The 26,458-nt window shown below is 44.1% G+C and overlaps 2 protein-coding genes across 2 annotated transcripts in view; one reads left to right on the plus strand and one right to left on the minus strand.

Moving 5' to 3' along the window:
* The window catches only part of CACNA2D3 (calcium voltage-gated channel auxiliary subunit alpha2delta 3), an 860,086-nt gene that overhangs the window by 716,341 nt on the left and 117,287 nt on the right, over window positions 1–26,458 (plus strand). The gene's annotated exons all lie outside the window — the stretch shown is intronic.
* Window positions 540–17,102, minus strand: LRTM1 (leucine rich repeat transmembrane protein 1). The gene is made up of 3 exons (XM_060631321.3): window positions 16,306–17,102; window positions 12,923–13,519; window positions 540–7,287 (listed from the first exon to the last, which is right to left on the minus strand). Exons 1-3 carry the CDS (start codon window positions 16,310–16,312, stop codon window positions 6,854–6,856), a joined length of 1,038 nt encoding a protein of 345 aa, XP_060487304.2. The 5' UTR covers window positions 16,313–17,102; the 3' UTR covers window positions 540–6,853.

Below are 26,458 nucleotides of genomic sequence, written 5' to 3' on the forward strand. Positions count from 1 at the left end.
TGACTATGGAAGATTTTATTCATTTATTATTTACTATTATTAGCCATTATTATTTTATTATTTGTCATTATTTTATGATTGTTTGCAATTATTTACTCCTTCCTTTCTTTTTTTTAAAGTTTATTTATTTTGAGAGAGAGTACATATGCGCACACAGACAGGGGAGGGGCAGAGAGAGAGGGGGAGAGAAAGAATCCCAAGCAGGCTTCTGTCAGCAAGGAACCCGACATGGAGCTTGAACCCACAAACTGTGAAATCATGACCTGAGCTGAAATGAAGAGTCAGACGCTTAACCGACAGAGCCACCCAAGAGCCCCCCTCCTTCTTTTCTTATAAGGGGACTGAATATCCTTGCCTATTGCTAGGTCACTCCCTGTGCCATCCTACTGGACACTGTATGATTCTGTGCTCCTTAAGTCTGAACTTAGCCATATGACATCTTGTTGCCAATGGAATGTGAGTGGGTATAATGTACACCAAATCCAACCAGAAACTTTAAAAATTGTGCTAGGATATTTTTTGAAATAGATCTTTCATGCTTCTTCTGCATCTTGTGGGCAATGCTGCCTTTGTTCCTTTTTAAAAAATATCTTTCAGGAGGTTCTGTTTAGGTTTCTTTGTTAATTTTAATCACCATTAAAATATGGGATGTTTGCGGGATGCCTGGTTGGCTCAGTCAGTTGAGCATCCAACTTTGGCTCAGGTCATGATCTCACGGTTTGTGAGTTCAAGCCCTGCATCGGGCTCTATGCTGACAGCTTAGAGCCTGGAGTCTGCTTCAGATTCTGTGTCTCCCTCTCTCTCTTCCCCTTCTAGGCTCACACTCTGTCTCTCTCTCCCAAGAATGAATAAACATTTTTAAAAAAATTTTTTTAAATATGGGATGTTTGCTGATGGACAGAGTGAATGACTTCCCCTTAGGGGTCCCTTATTGTTGACTTCAAATCACACCTTGGAGACTAAGATAGAAGGCTAGTTGATAGGCACAGCCCCTAAACAAATGTCCAGTGTCTAGGTGTCCTCCATCTAGAGTGGCATTGCAGGACCAGTGAGAAACGCCATGTCCTACTGCCTGGTGATCTGTCTACTTAGGTAAAGCAAAGTCATCTGTAGTTTTCATTCCTTGTAAGAAACAATAGATAAAAGCTGTAGCCCCTACATTGTGCTTATCTCATTGTACTCTCTTCATTTTATCATCCCATTATATGCTACACTGTTGAGATTCTTCATCTCTAGTGGAGGAAGACAGCAAGGTCTTAATGGCAGGTGTTGTAGGACTTAAATGTTCTCAGACATCTTATATGGGAGGAAGTAGTTTCCGTCTGGTTTGTGAAGTCCATGTCTCAGAGAAAGATACCAGAATAAGGATAGGTGGTACATAGACTGTCTTCCTTTGCATCCCTCTCATCTATCTGATGAGCCATATCTCTGCTTTGGATGTTGGGCATCCCTCCTGGAGGCTTGGATCTCATTGACCTGTATTCTCAGTTTCTAGATCCTCATAACTTTTTTTCATCTTTGTATTCATGAGTATTTCAATGGGCAACACTTCTTATTAGGCAGCGTCTAATTTCATCATTTTCTCAAGTAGCTGCGAGTGAGTGTGGCTGAATTTCTACATTCCCATTCTAAGAACATCTTTTCCAGCTCAGCAGAGTCATGGGTGATATAAGGATCTTCATTTTCCTCAGCCTTTTCATCTGATTTACTGGGTCTTGGTGAGACCAGAGTTCTGGCAGTGACACACTGGCTGGTGGATCGGTTTCTTTTCTCTGCCATATTTTAAGGTCAGTGCTAGCAGTGCCAGGAAAGCATCTCAACTGTGACTTCTTCAAACCAGTCACATCCCAGAAAGTGTCCAGATCCTGCATCCAAATTCCTACTCCACTACTTACTAATGGTGTGAACTTGAACAAATAATCCAAATCCAGTGATTTTGTTTCTTTATCTGTAATGTAGCAGTAAAATGTCCACATTTTTTAAGTTTATTTATTTTTGAGAGAGAGAGAGAGAGAGAGAAGTTACAGAGAGAGGGGGAAACAGAGGCTCCAAAGTAGGCTCTGCACTGAGAGAGAGCAGAGATCTCAATGCAGGGCTCAAACTCACGAACCATGAGATCATGACCTGAACCTAAGTCAGATGCTCAACTGACTGAGCCACCCAGGCGCCCCAAATGCCTACATGTTTTGGTCAATACGAGGCTTAGGGAAAATGAAAGCATTACACTTGGGAAACAACTGGCACAAATTGGGTGCTCAATAAAGGTTGAGTGCAGGACTATAATTAATATGATAATGCCGTAGTCTGTTATTGTGGTTCACACTGATATTTGATATCAGTTCATATTGATACTGTGGTTCACACAGAATGCATGAAGAATAATGGGGGTTTGGTCGTATAATCCATGTTAACCCCATGCTCCTGCACCTGCATTTGTCAAGCCAATAATTAATTATCTGTGTGACTTTGGAAAAGTCCCATTCCTTTTCCATGCTTCTAGTTCCCATTTGTAAACTAAGGACACAGAACTATATCAGGGTAGAAAACAGGTTTAATCTTTATTGTTAACTCTATGTAATCAGTACTGGGGACTGAAAATACAGATTTAAAAGGATTCTGAGGCAGTGGCTGGGCTCAGGAGATAAATTTTCCGTGATCTATTCTCAATGCCTAACATGGGTAGGGAGGCTGGTCACAGCTATCCCAAATTTGTCAGGTCTAAACTAAATGTTCTCTAGGGATTGTCTCAACTCCCAATCCTCTAGTTCCTTTTCTGGGTCTTCTTGATGGGCCTTTGTAATTGGTGACATCCTGATAATAAATGGATATTTACTATCAGTGGAGTGAAAAGTTAAGAATCGGAAAGGAGAGTGGTAGACAATGAAGCCACTTCTCCAAATGGAAATAGAGATTCTTTGAGACTTCATTGCAATTAGAGCAATAAGAAAGAAAGAAAGAAAGAAAGAAAGAAAGAAAGAAAGAAAGCAAGCAAGCAAGCTTGCCTGGGATTCTCACTCTCCCTCTCCCTCTGCCCCTTCCCTGCTCATGAGCATGCACCCTCTCTTGATAGTTCCCTAAAGTTATGCATATAAACCACATCCCAGTGATGCCATGTAGGATTTGGAACATCATTTGCTTGTAGGTTTCTGTCCATTAACAGTAGGTTTAACCAAACCAGAAAGAGTTATTTCCTGATTTCCAGTTAAAAGTTATAGGTTTCTAGCAGTCATATAATTATATTAATGTGTACTACACATAGATTATTTTAGAAATTGATTTATCTACTTCCTTTGATATTTAGGATCTAAGACAAGAGTGTCTTATTTCTGGGGTAACTTGGTTAACTCGGGTAATGGGACTGGACTTTTATGAATCTTCAGGAGGAAATCATGTGAATCACTTTTCAGTCTTGGAATTTTGTGAGGAAGAATAAAACACCCAGTTGTCCATTGGACAGTTTATCCATCGTAAGCACAACATTCTCCCTGCAAGTCAGGGGTATTTGCCTTAATTTTAAAAGCTGTTCAGGTATCAGTTTCCCGCGAGGTCTTCTCTCTCTACAGTTTCTATTTGCAGGCAGGGTCTATTCTTTATACTTCCTTTTTATATGCCTCACTTCAGACAGCCATAGCATCTGTTGGGTCCTGCTATTGTAAATTTATGATCTCAGGCAAGACAAAAATCACCAGTCTGTAGTCATACTGTTCCACTCAGTATGATGAAAAACAATATTTTAGACGGTTTTCTCAGAATCCATCCATACCATGCATGAATTTTGTCCACAACGTGCCTTTATCAAGGCTCTATGATAGAAGGGCATTTGTATAGGGGGATTTATGAATATGACAGCAGCAATAAGCAGCTGAAAATAATCTATGAGGCGTTTTCAAATTACCCCTCATGAGCTGTAGTCATTGTGAAAGATAATTTGTGGTTCTCACAGAATACCCTGCAAATTGGGTCTTTCATCTGCGATGTTTTTTGTAGTTGAAACATTTCATTTCTCATATTAGCAAGTGATAACTCTGCATTTGTTAATCTAAACAATTTGATTTATATTTTTCTGTGCTGAGAGGCTGTTGACATTTCAGGGTAAGTAATTATTTTCATTGCCAACTGCTGTTTGTGGTGACTGTAGGCAAAAGATCAAAATCTGAATATACATAGGCATTGTTTTAATCATTTGCCTTAAAGACTATTCATAAAACAGGAATCTGTTTGCCTGAGTTATCGTCTGTACTTAGAAATCTAGTAGGACATGGGTGTTGATGAGTGAGGATTCTAGCCACATTCAGGGTTTTCTGCAGCGTATTGGAAGCTCTCTCATGTAACCACTGTGGGTGGGGGATCGGGGTTGACCTGCAGTGTCACCAAACCTCCGGCAGAACACTGTGCACTCGCGATCTTAAGTCACAGTGGTGAGAAGAAGCACGTGTTATTGGCCTGGGTACCACCCAGCTTTTGTAACACTTGTTGAAGTATCTCGGAGCTGGTTGCCAGGATTACATGACCGATGCTCACAAAAACACCTCTCACCGTGCCTGGTACCTAGTGCAAACTCTGGAAAGGTTTGGTGAAATTGGGATGACATATGAAAAGATCTTCTAAATTTCCTTTCTTGTGTTGCCTTCTTGGCCAAGGACTTACAGCCCAGGACAAGGGCAAGAATGAGTTTTTTCACTTGGAAATAACCACTGTGTCCTTAGACTGGATGCTTAGCCTTGCCCACTGAAGTGCCTCCCAAGGCAGAGCAGAAAAGAGGCCCCAGGGCTTGGGATGGAGTTGTTAGAACAGCCAGCTTTCTCTGGGGTCTGTTTTTGATCTTAAAATCCATGATGAGTTTTCAATCTACTTTCAACATATCGAGGTTTATTTTAACATTCAGAAAAAAATTAACATCAAAGTTGATACGTCCCCCCCCCCACTGCCCCCAGAAAATCATTTAGCAAAATTGCTCCTCTAAGAAGATGGTCCATCTTTAGCTTGTGGTATGTGGGGCCCACACTAGTTGTGAGTCTCTGTGGGCAGGTGTAGATGGCCTCTGTGATGATTAGGGGTGCATAGGTGTGTGTCCTGCAGGGTGGGCTGTGGTAGGTTCATCCGTATTTCCCTTGGCCTCTTTATACTATTGGCCAAGGCTCTGGCTGCATCAGACAGGGAGAAAATAACTCCTGCCTGTGTGGACCTCCCATTCACATTCCAGGTTAGGGAATGGACTACTAATTTAGGATCCAAACTGAGTTTTACATGGCCTGAAGGAGTGAATGTAGAGCCAGTGCCCTGAATGGCAAATGTGTTTTATCCTTTGAACCAATTCCAATTGATTAGTTCTGGTTGCCTACAGTGCTGTCTTAAGAAGGCATCTGTGTTGCATCAAGGCTCAGCTGGGAGGAGTGCTGGGATTGATTAGCGATGTCTGTCAAGGCCTCTGGAGGGACAGCTGACCCTATATTTGCCATTCTCTGCTTTTGACATGTCCTTAACTCCTCTCTGTAAAATGATTTTAATACTAACAGGTGACTCTAAGTGTGAGATACGGATTCATGAGAGAGAGCAGGTAGATGACATTTTAAGAAAACCTAACATGAGAAAATGCAAATTTACAAAATACATAAATCTGGAGCCAATTATTGCCATTACAGAAAGATTCCATGAAAGGTTCCTTTAAATAGCGAGCTCCCCTACTGCATTAAAATGATGATTTAATTTACAAAAATTCACTTTGCATGCAACTCTTCAGGACTGTGTCCATGGAGTAAAGCAGGCCACACCTGATTTTTTTAAACCTAGGCCCAAACAATATTCAGGATGGCTGCTGCCACCTAACTTGAGTCTCTTGATGATTTCCACTCTCCCCAGACTTCCTTCCTATTTCCTACCCCAGAGTGTTGAGTAGACAATCTGGGTGGTGGTCAACAGCTGCTGGCTTCCACCCTGCCACGGCTGCATTTCATTAGTGGGTAAACTGATTGCTCCGAGTATGTTTATGTGTGGGTGTGGTTGTACAAGTCTGTGCACTCGGTGCACTATGTATGTAGATACAGATACACACAAGCCATTATCTTGCTCTCAGCCCACCCTAAATTTGTTCCTGCTGTAAGAGTTATAAATGGAAGGTTCCAATCGCCTGGTGGATACAGCCTTCTGGTAACATGTGCCCTGGATTCCAGCTCCCCATCCTCTTAGTGTTTGTTTATATGTTATTTACCCTTGCATCAGAAAACTTCCCCAGACCCTGAGCCTGAGTCCCATTATCCAGACATGGAACCCTCCTCTTCCTCTGTGGCCTCGAAAGCCCCAAATGGTTTTCTGATTTAGAAAATTAAATATAATCTGACTCTTGTGGCAAGCTATGCAATTCCCAACCAACAGACTCTCCCATTAAATATATAACATGCAGAACATCTAAAAGTATCACTGATCTCACATGAATTTGAATTATAGAGGCATTCAGTGCCCCTCGGGTAAGATAGCCAGCTTCTTCCCAGGCACTCAAAATTGGGCAGTTTTCCAGTGGACCATAAAGCTCCCGGGAATGAGGACTAGTGCGTGTGTTTGAATTTCTGATGCTCTTTAAAGCCACGTAAGTCAGGGAAGAGTACCTGAGAGGTAGATCTTCCCTTTCGCAGGGTACGGCCTTCCCCCACACAGAGTAACTGCAGTAACTTCTCAGACGCAGAGCACAAGTATTGTCTCTGTTTCAACATGGTATTTTTTAAATCTCAACATAATTTTTCCCTGGGGATGTTTTTTGTTTTCCTTTTGAAAAAAGCAAAATGAGACCGTCACAGTGAACGCATCAGCCCGACTTCTTCTGGCCTAACGTGATTCTTCCTCTTTGAGGTGGAGGCTTTCAGGCTTGTGCGAGGTCATGCGGCCCTTTCCCTTCCATCTTCACAGGCTCGTCCGTCTGAGCCAAGCGCCCCCCATTGTACTGCGCTGTGACAGCCGCATAGGTACAGCCGTAGATGGCGGCCGCCAGCATCATGAGACACACGATCCCACACACAACCCCGGTGATGACGACGGTGGCCACCGCGTGACGCAGGTTAACCGGCCTCGGCTTGGGTTTGAGCTCACATTCCGAGTGGTCTCGCTGCCCCGTGCTGGGGCTCTCAGGAGACCCGGGGCCCGGCCGGTGGGCAGAACCCAGCTGCTGCACCCCCCATGTCCCCACACCCAGAGAAGGGAAAGGGCAGGGCTGGTATAGCTCATGAGGGATCTTCAGGAGGTCCTTCCCCTTCCAGGTGTCGGGTGACACACAGGTGACACTGTCTGTTATTCCCCCTTTAAAAAACAAAAGCAAAGTCTGACAACAGAGTCTGGTAGGACTGAATTCCAAAATCCTCAGCCTGCAAAAGCTTAGGCAGATATGATTTATAACGCACCTTTTTCCCCATCTTTGGAGTCAAAGGACTTTATGACTTTAGGATTTCTAAGTTGGCTAAATGCTAGAAACGTTACACACTAAATGGGCAATTATGTATGACCAAGAATTCGTTAGAATCCAAGTCACTGCTACCTGATAAATGCTGAGGGAAAAGCCCTGTAGAAGCTGACAAGAAGGGGAACTGGAGGCCAACCTGAGGCACAATATGCCTGCCACTCATCACCACCACCCCCCAAAGAACCCCGCCCCACGAGACAGGTACTGTACCAAATTCCCACCAGAAATCTGAAACAACAGGTAAATGAAATAAATGTCCTTTGCTGTGATGTTATGTGTTAATTACAAAGACCCCATGTGTCTACCACCTGTCTTCAGTGATGCCAAAAGGGAAGGTCAATGGCCTTTTGAGTGTTTGTGTGTCTTTGACAGTAATATTAGTTTAATTCATGGGATTAAGTACAATTAATGTGTCTCCTCGGGCCTTGGAACATTCAGTAATTTGAGTACCGAACTTTCCAGCGCGTTATTAGAGCCAGTTTCCATTCTCTGTAAGGTGATTGATTTCCTCAGGTATGTAGACTAGTGTTGTTCAGGGGTGGGGGGTGGATTTGGGTGCCCAGTAATTGTTTTCTAGAAAGAGCACTGAGCTAACAGATTTCATTCTGGCCACATATGACCACTGATTTACTGTTTGACCTCTGGCAAATTGATTTCTCTGGTTAGATCTTTTGCCATTAAAACACCGTATTTGTATCTGATTCGATAGTTTACAAAGTGCTGCTAGAGAAGTCCTCACAACTGTGCTCTAATGGGTAATTCTTGTCCAAGGTCACCCAGGCGATAAGTGGGTGGATCAGCACTCAAACCCTGCCCTTCCTCTTGATCCCAGTTTTCCCACTGCACTCACAGCCTCTCTCCACCTCCTCCTCCCTTTTCTCCCTCTCCTCTGGAGCCTCCTGAGGTCAGTGGAGTAAACACAATGACCTTCAGTTAGGCCCTTTGACCAGTCAGAACTTGGCTTGCATGACCTCAGCTCCCCCAGCTTAGCTCCCCCAGCTGCCATGAACTCCTCCCCCAGGATGGCTGTGAAGCCTGGCACCACTCTTGGCCAAGTTAGGTTCTTTGTACACACCACAGGTGGAATTATGCGAGAAAAATCACATGCAGGAGATGGTCACATCAATGTAATTATAACCTGTTCCACAGCTTCCGTCCACTGTCTGGGTCTCATAAGCAGAGTCCTACAAGGCCCTGTGAGTAGATGGGGCCATTTTGTAGTGCAAGCATTATCATGGCCCAGGTCACACTGGGATTAGTGGCTATGGCAAAATTCAACCCATACTTTTTGGTCACCACTGCTTGAAACTGAATGGCCTATGACTAGTGTCTCTTAGGTCCCTCCTGGCTTCTTCAGTAATCCCCTGAGGCAAGAGCCCCAACTCTAGAGCAAAAAGGTATCAGAAGTATTTCTTCCTTTCCTGAGCTCATATGCAGGAGGCCAGAGGTACAGGGTGGTTGCTCCTGATGAGCCCTGGGTGCCCTTAGGCTATGCTGAGACTATAGATCCCTGCCTCATGCACCATTTCATGCCTCTGCCCAGCAACTTGTTATAAGACAGAAGGCCACAGAAACTGAAATGAAGTCTAAGAAGAAGTAATGACATTTAAACTGGCCAAAGAACACTGAGACGCCCCCCAGGGAAAGAAAGGCTGCCAGCCATGGGACCAGCAATTCTACCAGCTGACCCATTCTTAGACTGGGGTGGTCCACCCCATCACTCCAGGCTTACACAGTATCTTCTCCAGTTTAAAGCTTCCTTATGATCAATATTAGGGTGGGACTCATGGCCTTGGGACCCAGAGTGCTGAGGAAATACACAGGCTGGAGCCAGGGACATCCTGGAAGTCAGAGGCTATGGCCGCCAAGAGCTCCCTGGCCACCTGTGCAGCTGTGTCCTTGGGATTCACCTCCCAGCCTTCCACTACCATCTCCTCAGCCATGACCCCAAAAGGCAAATCTGCTGATGACAGCTTGAGCGTCATCAAGGGAAAGGCCCCCTCCCTTCTAGATTCATAGCAGCTGATAATGCAAGAAGCTGCAGCTTGCCGAGCCCTCATTATCCCCTATCTGGCCACTGGTAACTCTTAACCAGTGTCTTGGAAGAAATTGGATTCAGATTTTGAGTCTGTGACTTAGCTGTGCCACCATAAGCAAGTACTTGGTCATTCTTTGCCTCTGCTTGCTCATCTGGAAAGTGGGAGGGGAGGGTAATGGTGAAATTCATCTCACAAGATCACTCTGAGGTTCAGTTGGGTGAAGTATGTCAAGTATTTAACACAATACCTAACTGTAAATGTTACAGTTAGCTATTGACAAGAAGATGATTTGAATACTCTTGAATGGAGAGAGAGGAATACAGATTACAAAATCTATGTGCCTCCTTTTGTGAAGGAGATGTTTAGTAGGTATTCATGAAAGCACATTTTTTGGCTCTTGAGCCCACAGGAAGGCAAAATTTCCCCGCCCATTGTAGTCAGGTTGGGGACTTAGTTCTGGCCCATGGAAATAATGAATGCCACTTTCAGGCCACAAAACCATCTGCTTAATCCTCCATGTGATCTATTCCCACTTGATGGTGACCTTAGAGGCCACGTGGTAAAGTGGCACCATCAGAATCTGGAAGGGGCTTATGTCCATGAATGACTGCATGGGACCCAGCCCCACCTCGCCCCTTGGTTCTAATGAGAGTAAGCAACAGACTTTAATTGTGCTCATCACCAACACGGGTGTCATATCCACCAGCCTGTCCTGACTAATACTGTTAGTGTTTGTATTTATTTATGTAGCCTTTAAAAAATAAGGTCTTGACCAATATCTGTTTTGCCTTATTCAGTATCTATTGTTCATGATGCAATCTGAGAATCAGAATGTGCTCCAGGAACTTTCTGGCTTAACTCTGTCAGCTTCCACCTGGTGATGCTGAGAGGTTGGGAGGGACATTAATGTGCCCAGAGGTCAAAGTTTGTGAGTTTGTGGCAGAGTAGGGGAGCTTTCTTCTAGCCCATGCTGCTTCTAGTATCCTGGACCTGGCAACTATCTTTTGTCAAGAAATGTTCTTTGATGAAAACTTTCTTTCTGTGATGGTTTAGTGTATGCTTAGAATTTAGTCAGAACACAATTGCTAAAGCCACTTTGCCTCTAGGTGTGAAAAGTTTTAATTGCAGCCTTTTATTAGAATGACTTTTGCCACATTGCATGCCCCCTGTTGTAGGTCAACTTGAAGATTATTTGGCTAGTGATAGGCTATTTGCTGTTATATTGTTGAGAGGGATTCTTAGTTCAGTATCAGTATTGTATGTCTGAACTCATATTGTGTTCTATCCCCCTTCCCTCTATGTGACAGCTACAACTATCCAGACTTTTCTGATCCCCTAATTCATGTCTATAGCTCTGATAGCTTCCTGAGTTAGAGGCTCAAACATACAGCCACCAATTCAACAGCACGCATAATATATATGGGTATATATTGGATATATAATGGGCATCCTGAACTTGACTCGCCCCAAATTCAACTCTCGATTTATGGTGTCCCCCATATACTAGCCCACTTGCCAAAGAAGGCAGCATCAAGACCTGCACTGCAACCTATTCTAACTCAATGCTAGCCTATAATCAATGGGAAGTGGAGGTCTGTCCCTTATCAGCCCCTGGCGTCACTATTTATGTGGTCAATCTTACAGGACAATACAAATTGAATTTCCCATAATAAACTCTCTTTTCTTCATTTCCCATTCCAGTCCATTTGCAATTTCTATCTGTTCAGTATTCCAAGTATCTCCCAAAGTTGGTCATTTCTCATAACACTGGTCTGAGCTACCATCTTCTTTTCCCTGGGTGACTGAAATCAGTTTCTCCCCTAATCCCCTTGCTGCTGCTTCTGCAGCCTGTTGTCTGTTCTCCCTAGAGTCACCAGAGTCACCTTTTGACATGTAATTAGATATTGTTCCCTTGACTAGAATTCTTTAAGGGATTTCCATTTCATCTAAAATAAAATCCAAATGACTCAGCCCGCTCTGCACATTCCTACCTGACCTGGCCCCTGAGTACTTGTGTTGCCTCATCTCTCTGCTCTCTCAGCCCCTTCCTCTGTTCTAGCCACTTTTCGTCCCTCTTTTGTCTCTCAGTCAAGCCAAGCTTACTCCCCTGTCAGACCTTTTGCACTTTCTATCCTTTTTCCCAATTATCTCATGACTCATTTCTCCTCCTTGTTCAGGTTCTGCTCACCCATGTCACCTCCTTGGAGAGGTCTTTCCTGTCCTTCCTGTCTGCAGTGGGACCCCCATCCTATCACTGTCTCTCCCCTCACCCTGCCTCATTGTTTTCCCAGTGCCAAGTGCTGTCTGAACTTAGATATTTATTGGCCATCTTATTTAACATCTGTTTCTGTTATCAGCTTATAACCTCCATGATAGTAGAGATTTTCTTGTTCACATTTTCTCATTGCCTAGAAAAGTGCCTGGCACATAAGTGGCACTCAAGTATAGGAATGAAGGAATGAATGAATGAATGATGCTTGAAAGTTAAGAGGAAAGAAGCATTGTGCTATAGAGGAAAGAATGTATGGCCAAGACCCAACAGTCATTCATGCTATTCTTATCTGTGCTTCTACTCCGTCATTTTGGAGAAGTCACTGATCATCTCTGGGCCTCCATTTCCCATTGATTATAGGCTAGCATTGAGTTAGAAGGGATTGGAAAACTTTTCTATAAAGAGCCAAATAGTTAATATTTTAAGCTTTGCCAAGTAGTCTCTGTCACAACTATTCAGCTTTGCCTTTATAGTGCAAAACAGCTAAGGACATGATAAATCAGCCTGGATGTCTCCCAATAAATATTTACGAAAACAGGAGTGGGGCTGGATTTTGCCCTTGGGCTGTAGTTTGGTGACCCTCTGGGTGATTTCCAGAGCCCCCATCTTTAATATTCTAGATTCTTTTTCCTTGATTTTATCATCTGGTGAAGAAATAGTAAACAACTTTAGAGAGGGGTCCCTATTGCATCCAATTTCAATAACAGTGGTATTTGCTAAAGCAGAAGGGATAATCTTAGGGAAGATTTGTAGCTATCAAATTGGTAGATGCATACACAGGGGGAAATTCCCAAGGAGAGACCAGGCTGGATCACACTTAAAAATTAGAGTTTGGTGCCACTTTGGAGCTGAGCAGTTATTGAGGGGGTGATTGAATTTCCCTCCTTCTTAGGGGCCTGCAGCTCTCAGATAAGTAATGTTGTTAATCAAAAAGTGGAAAGTTGTCTCCGTGAATCATGTTTGTAGATGCAGTTAAATCCTGAATTTAAACAGTCTCTAATGACTCACTGCCTCTCTTGCCATACCATGAAATGACATCAGTGTGAAAAAGCTTACACTGGCCCCTCACACACTCCTCGATGTTCCTTCTAATGCAGACAACAGATGAGGTTCATCCTAAGCCGGTAACACACAGATGAGAGGTTCCAGATAGACGTTACTGACCTTTGTAGATAAATTTCTCCAGCCAGAGTTTAAGACTGAGCAGGTGGCAATTGCATTTCCAGAGGTTGTCCTTGAGAAATAAAAGCCTCACGTTGGGCATGGATTCTAGGAGCTCTCGATCAAGCTGCTGAAGCTGGTTTTGTTGAATTGCAAATACCGTCAGGTTCTCCCAAGGCTTACCCAGGGATATGGGAAGGTGGCTTATGTTGTTTGATGACAAATCAAGCTCCCGCAGCTGTGGGAGGGAATGGAAAAGTCTGCTTTCCAGAGAATGCAGGGAGTTCTGGGTTAGGTTTAAGACCTGCAAGTGCTGAAGTCCATGGAAGACTCCAGGGGCCAGATCTGAAAGGGAATTGTTGTACAAGTTCAGGGTCCTGAGGTGTGGCACCGACCTGAATGCAAAAGCAGGGAGCTGGTGTATCTGGTTATCTTGCAAGTGCAGCGTTAGGGTCTGAGGAGGCAAATCGGGAGGGATTTCAGCCAGACCCTGCCGGCTGCAGTCTACAGACCGTGAGGGTGAGTGACAGCGGCACCTCGTGGGGCAGCCACACACCACCCGGAGCAGGAAGATCACACTGGAAAGCAGAAGCAGTTCACCTGCAAGCAACGAAAAGAAATTGAGATCAGAACCAATCTGCAAGTGATGTCAGTGTTTGTCCCCCCTTTGAAATCACAAGGACGGTGACTCGGAGCCAGCTAACATCTACAACCTGTACGAGACATTCTGTCACTCCCCATACTTAGGAAAGTCGGGCTGGGCTGGGTTCCTCCCCAGCGTGGTCAGCTGTTGCACACTCTGTGCTAACTATGGTCAGAGGCCTCGGGAAAAATACTTTCTTGGTGGCTCAGTAATAGGGAGATGGAAGGCTGTCAAATAGAAAGGTGAAAAAAATCTTGGGGGGCACATGCCTGTTGTAGGGTGCAGCAGAATTATATGAGGACAGAAGTTTAGAAAAATAGCAGGTCAGTCAGATATTCATATTTCCAAAAGGTATGCTCCAGATCGGTGCCATCCAATGGAACTTTCTGTGGTGATGGAAATGCTCTGTATTTGCTGTCTAGTGTGGTAGTTGTTAGCTGCATGTGGCTACTGAGCTCTTGAAACACGACTACTGCAACCAAGGAACTGAATTTTTATTTGTATTTAATTTTAACTAATTTAAATTTATTAAAAAAATTTTTTTACATTTATTCATTTTTGAGAAAAAGAGACAGAGCATGAACAGGGGAGGGCCAGAAAGAGAGAGAGAGAGAGAGAGAGAGAGAGAGAGAGAGAGAGAGAGAGAATCCAAAGCAGGCTCCAGGCTCCAAGCTGTGAGCACAGAGCCCGGCGCAGGGCTGGAACTTAGAAACCGTGAGATCATGACCTGAGCCGAAGTTGGACGCTTAACCAACTGAGCCACCCAGGCGCCCCATTAGTTAATTTAAATTTAAATAGCCACATGGTGGCAGTGGTTACCATATTGGATAGGGTAGATTTACAGTATTCCTATATATTGATGTCGTGTTTGCAGGTATAATTCCATGAATGATTATCATCTCTACTTTTTATTCAAGAGATTTTAAAAATGCAGAAAAGCATGTAACAAACACCCATATTCCTATAACAAAGTTCTGTCAATCATTCATAGTTTGTCATATTTTTCACCTCTTTTTTCTTTTAACTTAAAGAAACAAAGCATTACTGAAATCCCTTTGGTTAGCACCCAAGTGATGTTTTCCAGCATGAACCCTCCTCACCCCTACCATCACCAATATATCCCTCTAGGCCTTTAACAAACAATACTTCATAACAACAACAATAGCAAACAGTCATGTATCCCATGTTTTGAGCCAGGCACCATTATAAGTGCATTATATATATAATCTTATACATTTAATCCTCATGACCTTGTAAATCTGGTTTCATTATTATCCCCATTATAAAGGTGAGGAAACTGAGGCACAGAGAAGCTAAATCATTTGTCCAAGGTCATGTAGACAATGAGTAGCAGAATCGTGATTTGAACCCAGTCTGCTTCCAGAGTCTGCCAGGATCCTTATCTGCTATGTTTTACCACCTGTAAAACTTTTATACCACCCCCCCCCACACACACACGCTACATGATGTTTTATATAGTGTGTTTTAAGACTACATAAATATAGTCCTTGGCACATCTCATTCTGCAATTTACTCTGTTCACTCAAAGCTGACCTATCCATGCAGATATCTAGAGGGTTTGTTCATTCCTTTTAAGTGCTATAGACAATTCCGCGGTGACACCATGCCAGATTTAATATTTAGCCATTCCCTTACTGGTGGGCATTTGAGTTTCTGCTGCTTTCCTTCACTACAGATGATGCTGCAGAGAGCGGCCTTGCACGGGACAACCTGACCATGCCGAAATTACAAAGAGGGTCTCTGGAATCAACAGGAGCTTCCTCACAAAGTTCAGAGAGGATGCTGGATTGACATTTTTTTAGATCCTGCTAGATCATTGTCCAGAGTAGCTATAATTCTTCCTGTTTTGTTCCAGAGATTTGAATTTCAAAATATGGCAAGGACATTTTGTTAAATTGGCAGAGGAATTCACAAGGCCACACAATAATATTTAAAACTCAAGATGTTGTCTACGTATAGAGAGAGCTCTTAGAAGAGGTCGTTTGTTTGTTTGCTTTGGGCCTTGAGTAGGGAAATAGACAATGTGGCTGTCCAATGCACTGGGCCTCTGAATTCTCTACTGATATGAACAGTGCCTAGGGCAACAGGGAAGATATGTGGAGAGTCTTCTGAAAATTCTGCTTCATTTAGTTTAGCTCAAGGGATATAGAACATCAGAGTCCCCTTCCCTGTTCCAAAATATAAAAGAGCAAAATCCTTGTTTCCCTTTCTGTAATTTTGCAAATAATCTAAATGACTCTTTTCAAAGCCAACACATCTTCCTGGGAGAGGGCTATGGGGCCCAGGCATCAATTAGTTGCACAAAATCTAATCTGAAGCCAGAGAACAGGTTTTCCACAGAGTCCACTAATCTATTAATGAAAGCCTTGTCCTTCTGAGCTTGTATCCAGCTTGTTCCTTCTTCCTTAGGTCCCACTCCCCCACCTGCCCAAGGGGACGATATATGAACTCCAACTTGAAGCGCTGTATTTTCTATGAAATGGCCTGCAGCATGCCGACTGCATATCCAACAATAGCTAAGCACATTTGTCCCCACACCCTTCTTTGGACCCAATGTGGCACAAATATACATTCCCCACTAGAGACATTTTCTCAATCTGTTTGGTCTTTAGAGAAATACAACCTGGAAGTAGGCTTCCCACAGATACCTTGCAGAAGGGACCCATTTCCTCTCACGGACAGAGAACTTTTCTAAAGCAGGAGGGGATTCATCATGGCTCACCTTTCATGACTGAATCTCCGCAAGCTTCCTTGCTGAACCCGTGGCCCACCTCTATTAATCTGCAGATCAACAAACCAAGGGCATGGCAAACCCAGAGCCCAGCTTGTCATTCACTTTTTCTGAATCCCGCTTGTGCTTTATCTTCAATGCAGCAAAGGGTTGTGGCTTCCAGGAGACTGCTTATTGAAGCAATGCTTCCACCGTCTCCATCTGGCTGGGATTGTTTTCCATAAGAGGATCTTTTGATTGGGCCCCTCTTCTTTCTTAAAGTGTCGGCCTCCCCAAGATCACCCTTGCTTTTCCCATTCAGATGGCGAGCCCCAGAGAGAATGTTTGTCAAACCTCAGTGAACAGCTGTAGCATTCAAACATGACCTCGATGGCTCAGCCTTTTTGATTATTTAATCTGCTTGAAGTCCAGGGCACTGAAATAAAACTGCCTTCTTAATCCGGTGGTGGCTTCTGAATTCTGTTGACTTATTAACCATGCTGTGTCAACCCCCGTCGGGTTGGGGGACGCTCGCCGTGGCTCCTCGATCTGGGGGTCTAGCAACAGAGCCAGCAGAGTGTGTAATATGAGGACAAATTGGCCTGCTGGAGGCTGACACGGTCTCCACAGTGCACTCGTTTCGTCTTATTCAGCCAACATCCGTAGGGATTAGCTTGTGTTGACAGGGTCTTGATGCTCTGAAATTCATAGTCATGGCTTCCTTTAGTGGACATCACAGTCTCTTCTCACTGGTGCCACAAATACTTCTCAGCTGCTCCTTTGCTTTCTCCCCCCGAACTGACCTTTCGGTTCGCCTGACTTTGGAAATACTTCTCAGTCTTTCATCATTTCCCTGATGCTGAGGTTCTGGCCCTTCCCTCATTTTTCACGTCTGAAACAATAAAGCTGCCCCATGAGCACCAGGTGTCCATGAACTGTGGCTGTTCCCTAGTTGAAGCTGCTGGGAGCTTTCCCACTGGGGACTGGAACATTCTTTGAATGTGCAAATCCCCCCGTCATTTGCTGAGGTGGGGTTTCAGTGTCTGAGGCTTCTCCTCAGCGAGGCCAAAATGCTCCCACGCCCAAGGCGACTGCAAGGAAGGTGAAAACCGTGCTTTTACTGATGTAGCATGAAGTGGCAGTATAATAGAGCAGTTGAGTGTGGGATTAGGAATTAGATGGGTCTGGATTTGGATTCAGCTTCACCATTCACCAGCCCGATGTCTCTGGGCGAGTGAGTCTCCCTCTGGGATCCTAATAGCCTCATCTTTAGCACAGGGATAGTGATATTTTTGGCTTCACAAGATTGCTCCAAGGATTCAATTAAAGCAAGCAATGCGTGCCATGGCCCTGAATGCTTTAGTAAATGTTCACGGTTACCCATGAGAATGCCTGGCAGGACCTCTATGCTGCTAGCATCCAAAGCACAGCCTTGACTCGACAGGGAGGAGGAAGACACTGACCAAAGACCAGGATATCTGGGCCCTCATGCCACTCTGGTGGGACCGAGGGAGGAGGACCCTTGTGAATGAAGTTGAAAAACCAGATTGTGACCATCCTTAAGAGCCTGCACTTTGGGAATCCCTTGCCTCCTTTGGCCATGCCCCTTCCAGTCTCACAGAACCCAATATAACCATCCTGCCCCCTCCCTGAAAAGTCCACTTTACCCAGCCTGCTATCTTTTGTCCTTTTCTGCAACGTTCTTGGAACACAGGTGATACCATGGAGGAAAGTCAGGTGTAGGTAACAGAGAGCCATTTAAATCTTAATAAGGGCTAAATCCTTCCTTCCTCCCTCCTTCCCCTCCTTCCTATGTATTTTCAGGTGCACAGAATTTAATAATAATCATTCCTAGATGATCTGTGACCAGCGTAGCATTCAGTCATTGATGCATCATCATATAACACACACCTATGAACCTAACTCTCACTCTAAGAACTAGAAAGTTATCAGTAATTTGCATCAACCTGTGTGTCTCTGTCTTTCCCTGGAGTCAGCAAACATTTTTGTGTAAAGGGCCAGATAGTAAACATTTTAGACATTGAGGGCCATACAGTCTCCATACGGTCTCTGTCACAACTGCTCAACCCTGATGTAGTGCAGAGCCAGCCATAGACAGTCTGTAAAAAAAAAAAAAAAAAAAAAAAAAAAAAAAAAAAAAAAAAGATGTGCCTGTGCTCCAATAAAACTTTATTTACAAAACCAGGTGGAGCACTGGATTGGCACACAGGTCATAGTTTGCAAGCCCTGCTCGAACCCATCCCCTAGCCACTGCCATCGCTCTCCTCCACCACCAAGGTTACCCACTCAGCTGCACATACCCGCCAGCCTGTCTCCTCATCTACAAACTGAGAGGGCTGGAAAGGATGATCTTTAGGGCATTCTCATGTCTGAAACCTTGTCATTCTCATCAGAATGCTTGAGTGGACTTGAAAGAGTCTGTAGTTAAAGATGTTAGGGGTCCTGGACAGACAAAGAGTTTGACTGACTCTTTGGGTTACAGCAGAGCTGTTTAGCTGTATCTTGCAGGGTCCAACTAGGGTCCCAGTCTCGTGGACTTCAGGGGCCTGGGAAAGATGAATCCACTGCCAGCACAGCTGAGCATAGGGGGCCAGGACACCTGCAGAGAAACTGGAGACAGTCCTGAAACCTGCAGGTAAAGCCAGGGTGTGTGGCTAAGCGAGGAAGCACAGTTTCATGCTGCTTCTACTCTGGAGCAGGGTGACCTTGGGCAAACCACAGGTTCTCTCTGAGCCTGAGCTTCCTCATCTGTAGAAGGCAGATAGTGGCTACCTCATATGACACAAGAAGGATCGAGTGATACATGTTAAGTGCACAGCACGGGTCTGGCAGAGCAAAATGAGCAAAAGTGGCATCTCCTACTAGCCCCACAGAGTCTGGACTGGCTGCTCTCACCTAAAATGTCAATACCCTGGGAACACACAGAGAACCCACACAGCTGATGGGTTCTTAGGAGCAGAGGCTGACCACCCAAAGGGGCTCCTTGGTTCTTTTTTGCTCCTGCTGACTCTAACAGGCGGTTAAAAGATGGGCAGGGCACACTTCGAGGGGAAGCCTCTCGGACATTGAAGGACTTGGATGCGGAGTCTGATTGATTTATTCCGTCTGACCTCAGCCCAGAGAACAAAGGGAGGGAGGGTGACTGGCATGCTAATGCCTACAGGGCCTTCTCTCCCTTGGGGAGCCAGATCTGAGAGGTGGCAAGACAACTGTACGTGCAGAAGACTAACAGAGATGCCAGATGTCAGGTCAGGCCAGGCTGCTCTGCAGAGGGGAGGGCTCCACCAGCAGGGTTCCTGGTACCAAGACACCCAGTCGAGAACCCAGTTTCCTACGCAGGAACTTGCTTCAGACACACCCTCGGAATAATATTCTCATTACTGCTGCACTGAGATGTCAAGAATTTCTTAGCTTTATATAAATAAAAATATATAAATATAAATTTATACATTTATTATACATTATATATAAATTTATACACTCACATTTATATAAAGCTAAGATATACATATATTTATATGCTTAGCCCGTTGTAAGTCAGAACATTTCCTAATATAGTTAGGAATTTAATGATTTAAAGACCATATGATATAAACTGGTCTTTTTAACATTTCACCTTCCTCCAAAAAAAAAAACAACAACAATTATTAACATTTGGAATTCCAAATTATTAATAATTCCAAATTATTAACATTTGGAATGTCTTGAAATCCAGCAAATGGGTAACAGCTCTTTCTCCCAGGTAATATACAACTATTTGTTAGAAATAAGTTAAAGCTAAATATACTCACCCAGGAGGGTATTCGTAATAAATTGTTAGGTTAAATAAAGCAATTTGAATTGGAATATGCGTTATGTAATGCTATTTATGTTGCAAAAAAAGAAAAAAAGTCAGAGGTGCAGAGGTGGAAAGATTAACCCTAAAGATGTGCATTGATTGTCTGAAGAAAGAATAAGTGGGGAAGGACAGACACCAAACTAATAATATGAATTGCCCAGAAGGTGGGGATAATTAAGAAGAGAGGAAAATTAACTTTTTCTGTTTATACCTCTGCGTATTCAACTTGCTACAACAAACATGTGTTATATCTGTGATTTTTAAAAATACAAAGGAGAAGAGCTGACTTTTGTTAAGCAGAAAGTACAGGGGCATCTTGTTTCCTGGAATATTTGAGATGGCTGTTCTCAGTGACCAGCTGAGTTCTGTGTGCTAGTGAGGTGTCCCTAGATCTCCCTTTGCCTCACTCCATGAGAATTAGCCCCAAAAGTGATACGTGTCTTTCTCTGCTAAGTGATTGCCACAAGTGAACAGACCTTATAACACAAGGAATATTTCTCGCAGTTTTAATGTCTGCTTTGGTAAAAGTTGTGGCAAATTACTCCCCCGTCCCCATCAGTGGGCCCCCATCCAAAGCAGGTGCTGTAGTGATCTGGCGCGGGGGAGGCCCCGGGCCAGTGACAGCTGCTTCCCAGTATAGCTCAGAGAAAGACCTTGGCACCGTAAATTCACACAGAAATTTCATTTGGTTGGGGAAGAAATTTGGCATTTGGAAATATTTCCCTAGGGTTGTAGATGACCAAATGGCACCCATGTATAAAATTTATACAGATCTATATAAAAGACCTCAGTATTATTTCCTTCCTTCCTTGTTTCTTTCTTTTTTTTCTTTTTCTCTTTGGTCTTATAAAACATTTAGCAAGTGAACTAGGAATATATTTTTAAATGGCCATCATATTATTTATTTAGTGCTTACAATGGGCCAGATGTTGCTGAAGATTTGCACTGATTAAATACAAATCCTTAATGTAACGCAGCTACTATAATGAGTAAACTTCTAGATCTCAGTGGCTTAACACGACTCATTTATTGCTCTTATCACAGTCTAGTGCTGAGGTTACCAGGGAGCCAGGCTTTATGCAGTTATGCAGCCTCCTTCTGTCTTGGTCTTGTCACTTTGCGTTCCTTTTAGTTGTCAGTACCCTCTCCATCAGCTGGCTGACCATGGAAAAAGAAAAGAATCAGGCATGGGCCCTGCCTAGAAACGGTACTTCTCACCAGGCTTGCCCTCCATTGGCCAGAATGAAATCACATGACCATATCTAACAGCAAGGGAGATTGGGTAATGTAGTCTCACTGTGTGCCTTGGAAGAAGAGGCATCCTAGAGCATTAGCAATCTCTGCCTCTACACTTTATTTGCAATATCTCACTTAAAGGTGACAACAGCTCACTAGCCTGTAAGCTTAAGATGGTTTCTTTGATTTCTTCCCATAGTTTCTACAATACCATTCATTAAATATAATGAATTCATTAAATATAATGAATTCATTAAATAAATGTTGAATGTTGAAGGAACAAATGATAAAACTAGGGCACAGAAAAGTAGGGGCACCTGAGTGGCTCAGTCAGTTAAGCGTCCAGCTTTAGTTCAGGTCATGATTTCATGGTTTGTGGGTTTGAACCCTACATCGGGCTCCGCACTAACATTGCAGAGCCTGCGTGGAATTCACTCTCTCCCTCTGTCTGCCCTTCCCCGACTAGCACTTTCACTCTCTCTCAAAGTAAATAAATAAAAAAAAAAAAACAACGAAGGCTCATAAAAGTAACTTGCTCAAGGTGTCCAACATATTTATTGCAAATATGCAGATTGTGAGTGGCCGTGTTAAGTAAAATAATCAGGGAACTTACACTTTTATGTATTTACTGCCTTGAGTTAATTTTCATACAGTCCATTTTTTCTGACAGTAAGCCACAAATTTAATTATCTGGAAGCCCTACCTAACTCAGAAAATAAGAACAAAATCAAGGCTGTTACATGGTTTCTCTAGTGTAAAGGTGGGAAGGATACGTATACCTCTTCATTCTGTCTTGCCTTTTGATAAAGTAAAAATTCCTACATAGGGCTACCTAAGGTCATTCAGCATATGTGCCTATCCATAGAGTTTAAACTCTCTTTACCTGGCCTTGACATATTTGATAATATTGGTGGAGTAGTAGACATGAAATGTGTACCTTCAACCTCTCTAAAACTAAGGAAGACAACGGCCAAGTGTATGAGACTGCTTTCCAGTGTCCACTTGTCCACAGAACCCAGGTCTGAGCTAAGATGCCATGGGAACTAGAAAAGACATAGCACGTTGACCCTTGGCCTTCAAAGAACTTACCTGTTTGTGGGGTGCTATTGAGCAATCTTTATTTATTATATCAGAGTCAATGCTAATCATCTCATCACCTTGAATCTGTTACCCTTGAGAAGACTGCACATGACTTTATTGGACCCTAACACCGTCCAGGTCTCCAGGAACCACATTTCAGAAGTCCTTTGGCTAGTAGCAGAGGCAGACCTAGATGGTGTTTTGGTTTAGTTTGGTTTGGCTTGATTTGGTTTTGGCCCATCAACTCTGCATTGCCAAGGTTAGAGGAAGATCAGACTTCACATTTCAGTGTCTTGCAAACCTCAGCCTTCCAGCACTCAGTTTGCCTGCATTTGGGACGTATGCGAAGATAAAGATGCATCTGAGATAAGTATGATTAAAGGTAATTAGTGAGCTCATGCGGCTGGTGGAATAAACACAGACAGATGCTGGTTGATAGAAAGCTAACAAAGAAACAAAAAGACCAAGAAACATGGCAGCTTAGGAAGATTGGCCAAAGCCTCGCACTGACACACTGTTTTACTTAGATCTTTTGATGGGCCGCTTTTGTCTCTGCCCCAGGAATATAAATTGGAATCAAATTTATGTTCATGTTAGATTGTTTACTCACGTTATACACATAAAATGAGTGTTCTGTGCAGTTCTTCTTGGTGAATTTATATTTGCTTTTGTACTTCTATGATAACATGATAGTCCAGGTTCTGAAATAGATGGCAATGTGTTTTCATATTTTCAAGTTACAGTTTAGTGTGTGTACATTATGATACAATAATGAGTCTGTGTTTTGCCTTTTTCTAAGATTCGCTCTATGTTAACTGTTGGATACCTGTTGCTTGGAAATGTTCTAGAAAACACAATTGTCTCAGGCAGGACTTACATCGTAACCCGCTAGTTCTAGATCTGGGACTGTTCAGAACTCCTTTTCCTTATTCCAGACTTCACCTGCCCCATTATTTCATTTTAGAACAGTGTCCCTATTAGAAGCATGGACTATGGAATGAAACCATCCAGGTTCAAAGACTGCCTCCAACATTTACTGGCTCTGAGAACTTAAAGAAGTCATATAACCTCTCTGATCTTCAATTTCATCATCTGTACAAAGGAACCCAACTGGCAGGTTCACAGGGAAGGTTAAATAATACTTTTATGTAAGAATGTGAGAGAAAAAAAAAGGCTTTGCACATAGCAATAGACATTAGCTATTATCTTCTCTATTATTCTGTCTGTATGGCATGTACCAACTAGACACTCAGGCTGCAAGCACTTAACACTAATCTATTTGGAATAAAAATGAGGAAGTTAAGGCAAAGGAGAATTTTGTTTGTGTGACAGAGTTCACCATCTTCTTGGATTATGAAGCACGCATATGTATGTGTTATCTGACTAGAATCAGTTCAATCTAAATGAGTTTGTGCTGGACATATCTCATTGTCCTCAATATAGCCCCACAGACAAAAGGAAGTCGGTTCTTGATGTCACGTGACCGCACCTTCAGGAAGGACGTTCGTTTGCAAAATAAAGGTCCTGTGTTGACATCCGTGCAGCTTCCAACCACATTTATAATGGGCAGGGCAACTCCCCATTCTGGTGCAGGAGTGATGTTCTTCTCCTTTCACTTCATCCAAGAAGCCCACTCGGGCCACCTGCTATATGCTTGTGCTGTTGCTTTTTCAGGGGTTTGTCCACTGATCTTTCCTCTAGCCAGTGCCCCTCCACCCCGCCCTGTAGGAGGCCCCTTACCCCATCCCTGCGTAATTAGAGAAAGCATCCAGTCAGCTCCCCAGAGCCGCTTAGCTTTCATCAGGAAGCAGGACTATCGGAGTTTCGAGGTTGATAGGAGTGGAAACATTTGTGTTCAACAAGCAGGCTCCTTCATGTGTTGTCAACATTTCATTTGTGATTCTAATGAGGGCGGAGGAGAAAATAAACTCCGCATACCACTCTCCACTGCTACAGCTGATGTTTGTAAGTTTCTAGCCATGGCCTTGAGTTGCGTCTATCAGGAAGGCATTTGGAAAAGCAGCTGTGTGCCACTGCTGGGTGTGAGCGAGAGCTAAGATGGTTAAATCGACGGAGGCAGTCCTGAGAATGGGAAGTGTACACGTTTACTTCTCAGAGACTGGAATTTCTATTCCTATTGGTGCTTTAAATGTCTCCAAAAGGTGAAAGCACTCTTACGTTAAAAGCAGGGTCGGGGCGCCTGGGTGGCTCAGTCGGTTAAGCGGCCGGCTTTGGTTCAGGTCATGATCTCGCGGTCCGTGAGTTCGAGCCCCGCGTCAGGCTCTGTGCTGATAGCTCAGAGCCTGGAGCCTGTTTCAGATTCTGTGTCTCCTTCTCTCGGACCCTCCCCCGTTCATGCTCTGTCTCTCTCTGTCTCAAAAATAAATAAATGTTAAAAAAAAAAATTTTTTTAATAAAAAAAAAAATAAAAAAAAAAATAAAAGCAGGGTGTATTAGAGGTACTCTCATTCTTGACCCCTGGCTCGTCTCATCTCTGAAAGTCTGCCGCCGATTTCGTGTCCAGCGTATCTGCTGAGTGCTCCTTACCTATTAAGTTCCACATTGAGGGATTTTCTAGGCCTGAAAATAAGACACAAAATAAGTAGACCTGCAACCCAATGCCCCTCTGGTCCAGCGAGGAGACAGACATCCGTGACACAGCCACACAAATATCCGAGAAACCACAGCCCTGCAAAGGGCCTGGAAGAGGAGATACATGGTGCTGTCATAGAACAGAGTCAGGGGATCTGATTGGGGATCGGGGGGCACCACCCTTTGTATGTTATAACCCGGCTGCAATCTGAAGGGTGGAGAAGGGAAGGGACCAGGGCCGTTCCGGGTAAAGACACGGCCTCAGGCCGACAGACCAGAGAGAAGGCCCAGAGCCTGAGGAGATCCTGGATGCCAGTGTGGCCACAGCAGAGAGGGGGAGGGGAGGGCCTCCAGCGAACAAACGCTGGAGGAGGGGTGAAGAGCTGGTGTTGAGCCCCTTGCCTCACCTTCCACTGGGTTTTTTAATAAGACTGAAAAGCTGTGCCTCAGACACACGTGCCTCTGTGGGAACGCTGCTGCCCAGGGTCGGGGGCGAGATTAGGGCCCTGCACTACACACTGTGATGACTTGGGGAGGCGCTGTCCCCTCCCACGCAGGGTCCTTGACAGCTATACCACTTTACCGAAACTCAAAACTCGACAGACGCATCCTGCCGTCCTCAGAATGCTTCTTGGAGGAGGTAGAGAGGGCCTGGGTTTTGTAAGCATTACGAAATCTCAGTACAAGTTCATCAAATCCTGAGCCGTTACTTACAGTTTGGGATCGTGGCAAGTCTGTTCCACATGTGCCAGAGAGGCGGCAGAATGGAACTGCCATCCCCGCCCCCCCACCCCACCCCCCGCCCCGGTTCCTGAGTCCAGGGTGATCGAGGACGAGCCAGCCCTGCTGGCTACATTTGGTGCAACAGAACTTCCTCTCCTGAGCTTCGTGTGTATGTCACTGTGGATGTAATACCCAACAGACCAGGGGTGGTAAATAAGTGCCACAGTTACCTGCTTTATAGGCCCCAGTGGCCCCACCAGCAGCCCCATGGGGCCCAGCATCACCTCAGAATCCTTTTCAGCCCAGGGTCAAAGGCGGACAGCAGCAGGCAGTGGGTGGCATCATGCTAACATAATCCTAGCTGCCGTTCCTGAAGTAGAGCCTTGCCCTCTGCAAACTTGGCTAATAAGTCTGGCACACAATGCCAAGGGCCACTTTGCTGAGGAGAACACTTACAGCGTGTCCTAGGAAGCTACGGACTCAGCCCACTACCCCCAGACTTCTACATCCTGTGTAAACTTGCTGCTTTCTCCTTGTCCTTGTGAACATGGTAATTTTTCTACAGTGATAAAAATAAATGTTTTATTATTATTTTTTTAATGGCCTTGCAAAAACAGAAACACAATTTTAGGACGTATCGGGAAGGAGTTAAGTTGTGGCCTGTGCATTTGCACA

Source organism: Panthera onca, chromosome A2, assembly GCF_046562875.1.
Source record: "Panthera onca isolate mPanOnc1 chromosome A2, mPanOnc1 haplotype 2, whole genome shotgun sequence".
NCBI lineage: Eukaryota > Metazoa > Chordata > Mammalia > Carnivora > Felidae > Panthera > Panthera onca.

What these genes read in the sequence shown, in the direction of transcription:
- LRTM1 (XM_060631321.3), bottom strand. An exon ending in GGAGAAATTTATCTACAAAG is followed by an intron (nt 7,288 to 12,922) that starts GTCAGTAACGTC and finishes TGTTTTTTAAAG; the next exon opens with GGGGAATAACAGACAGTGTC.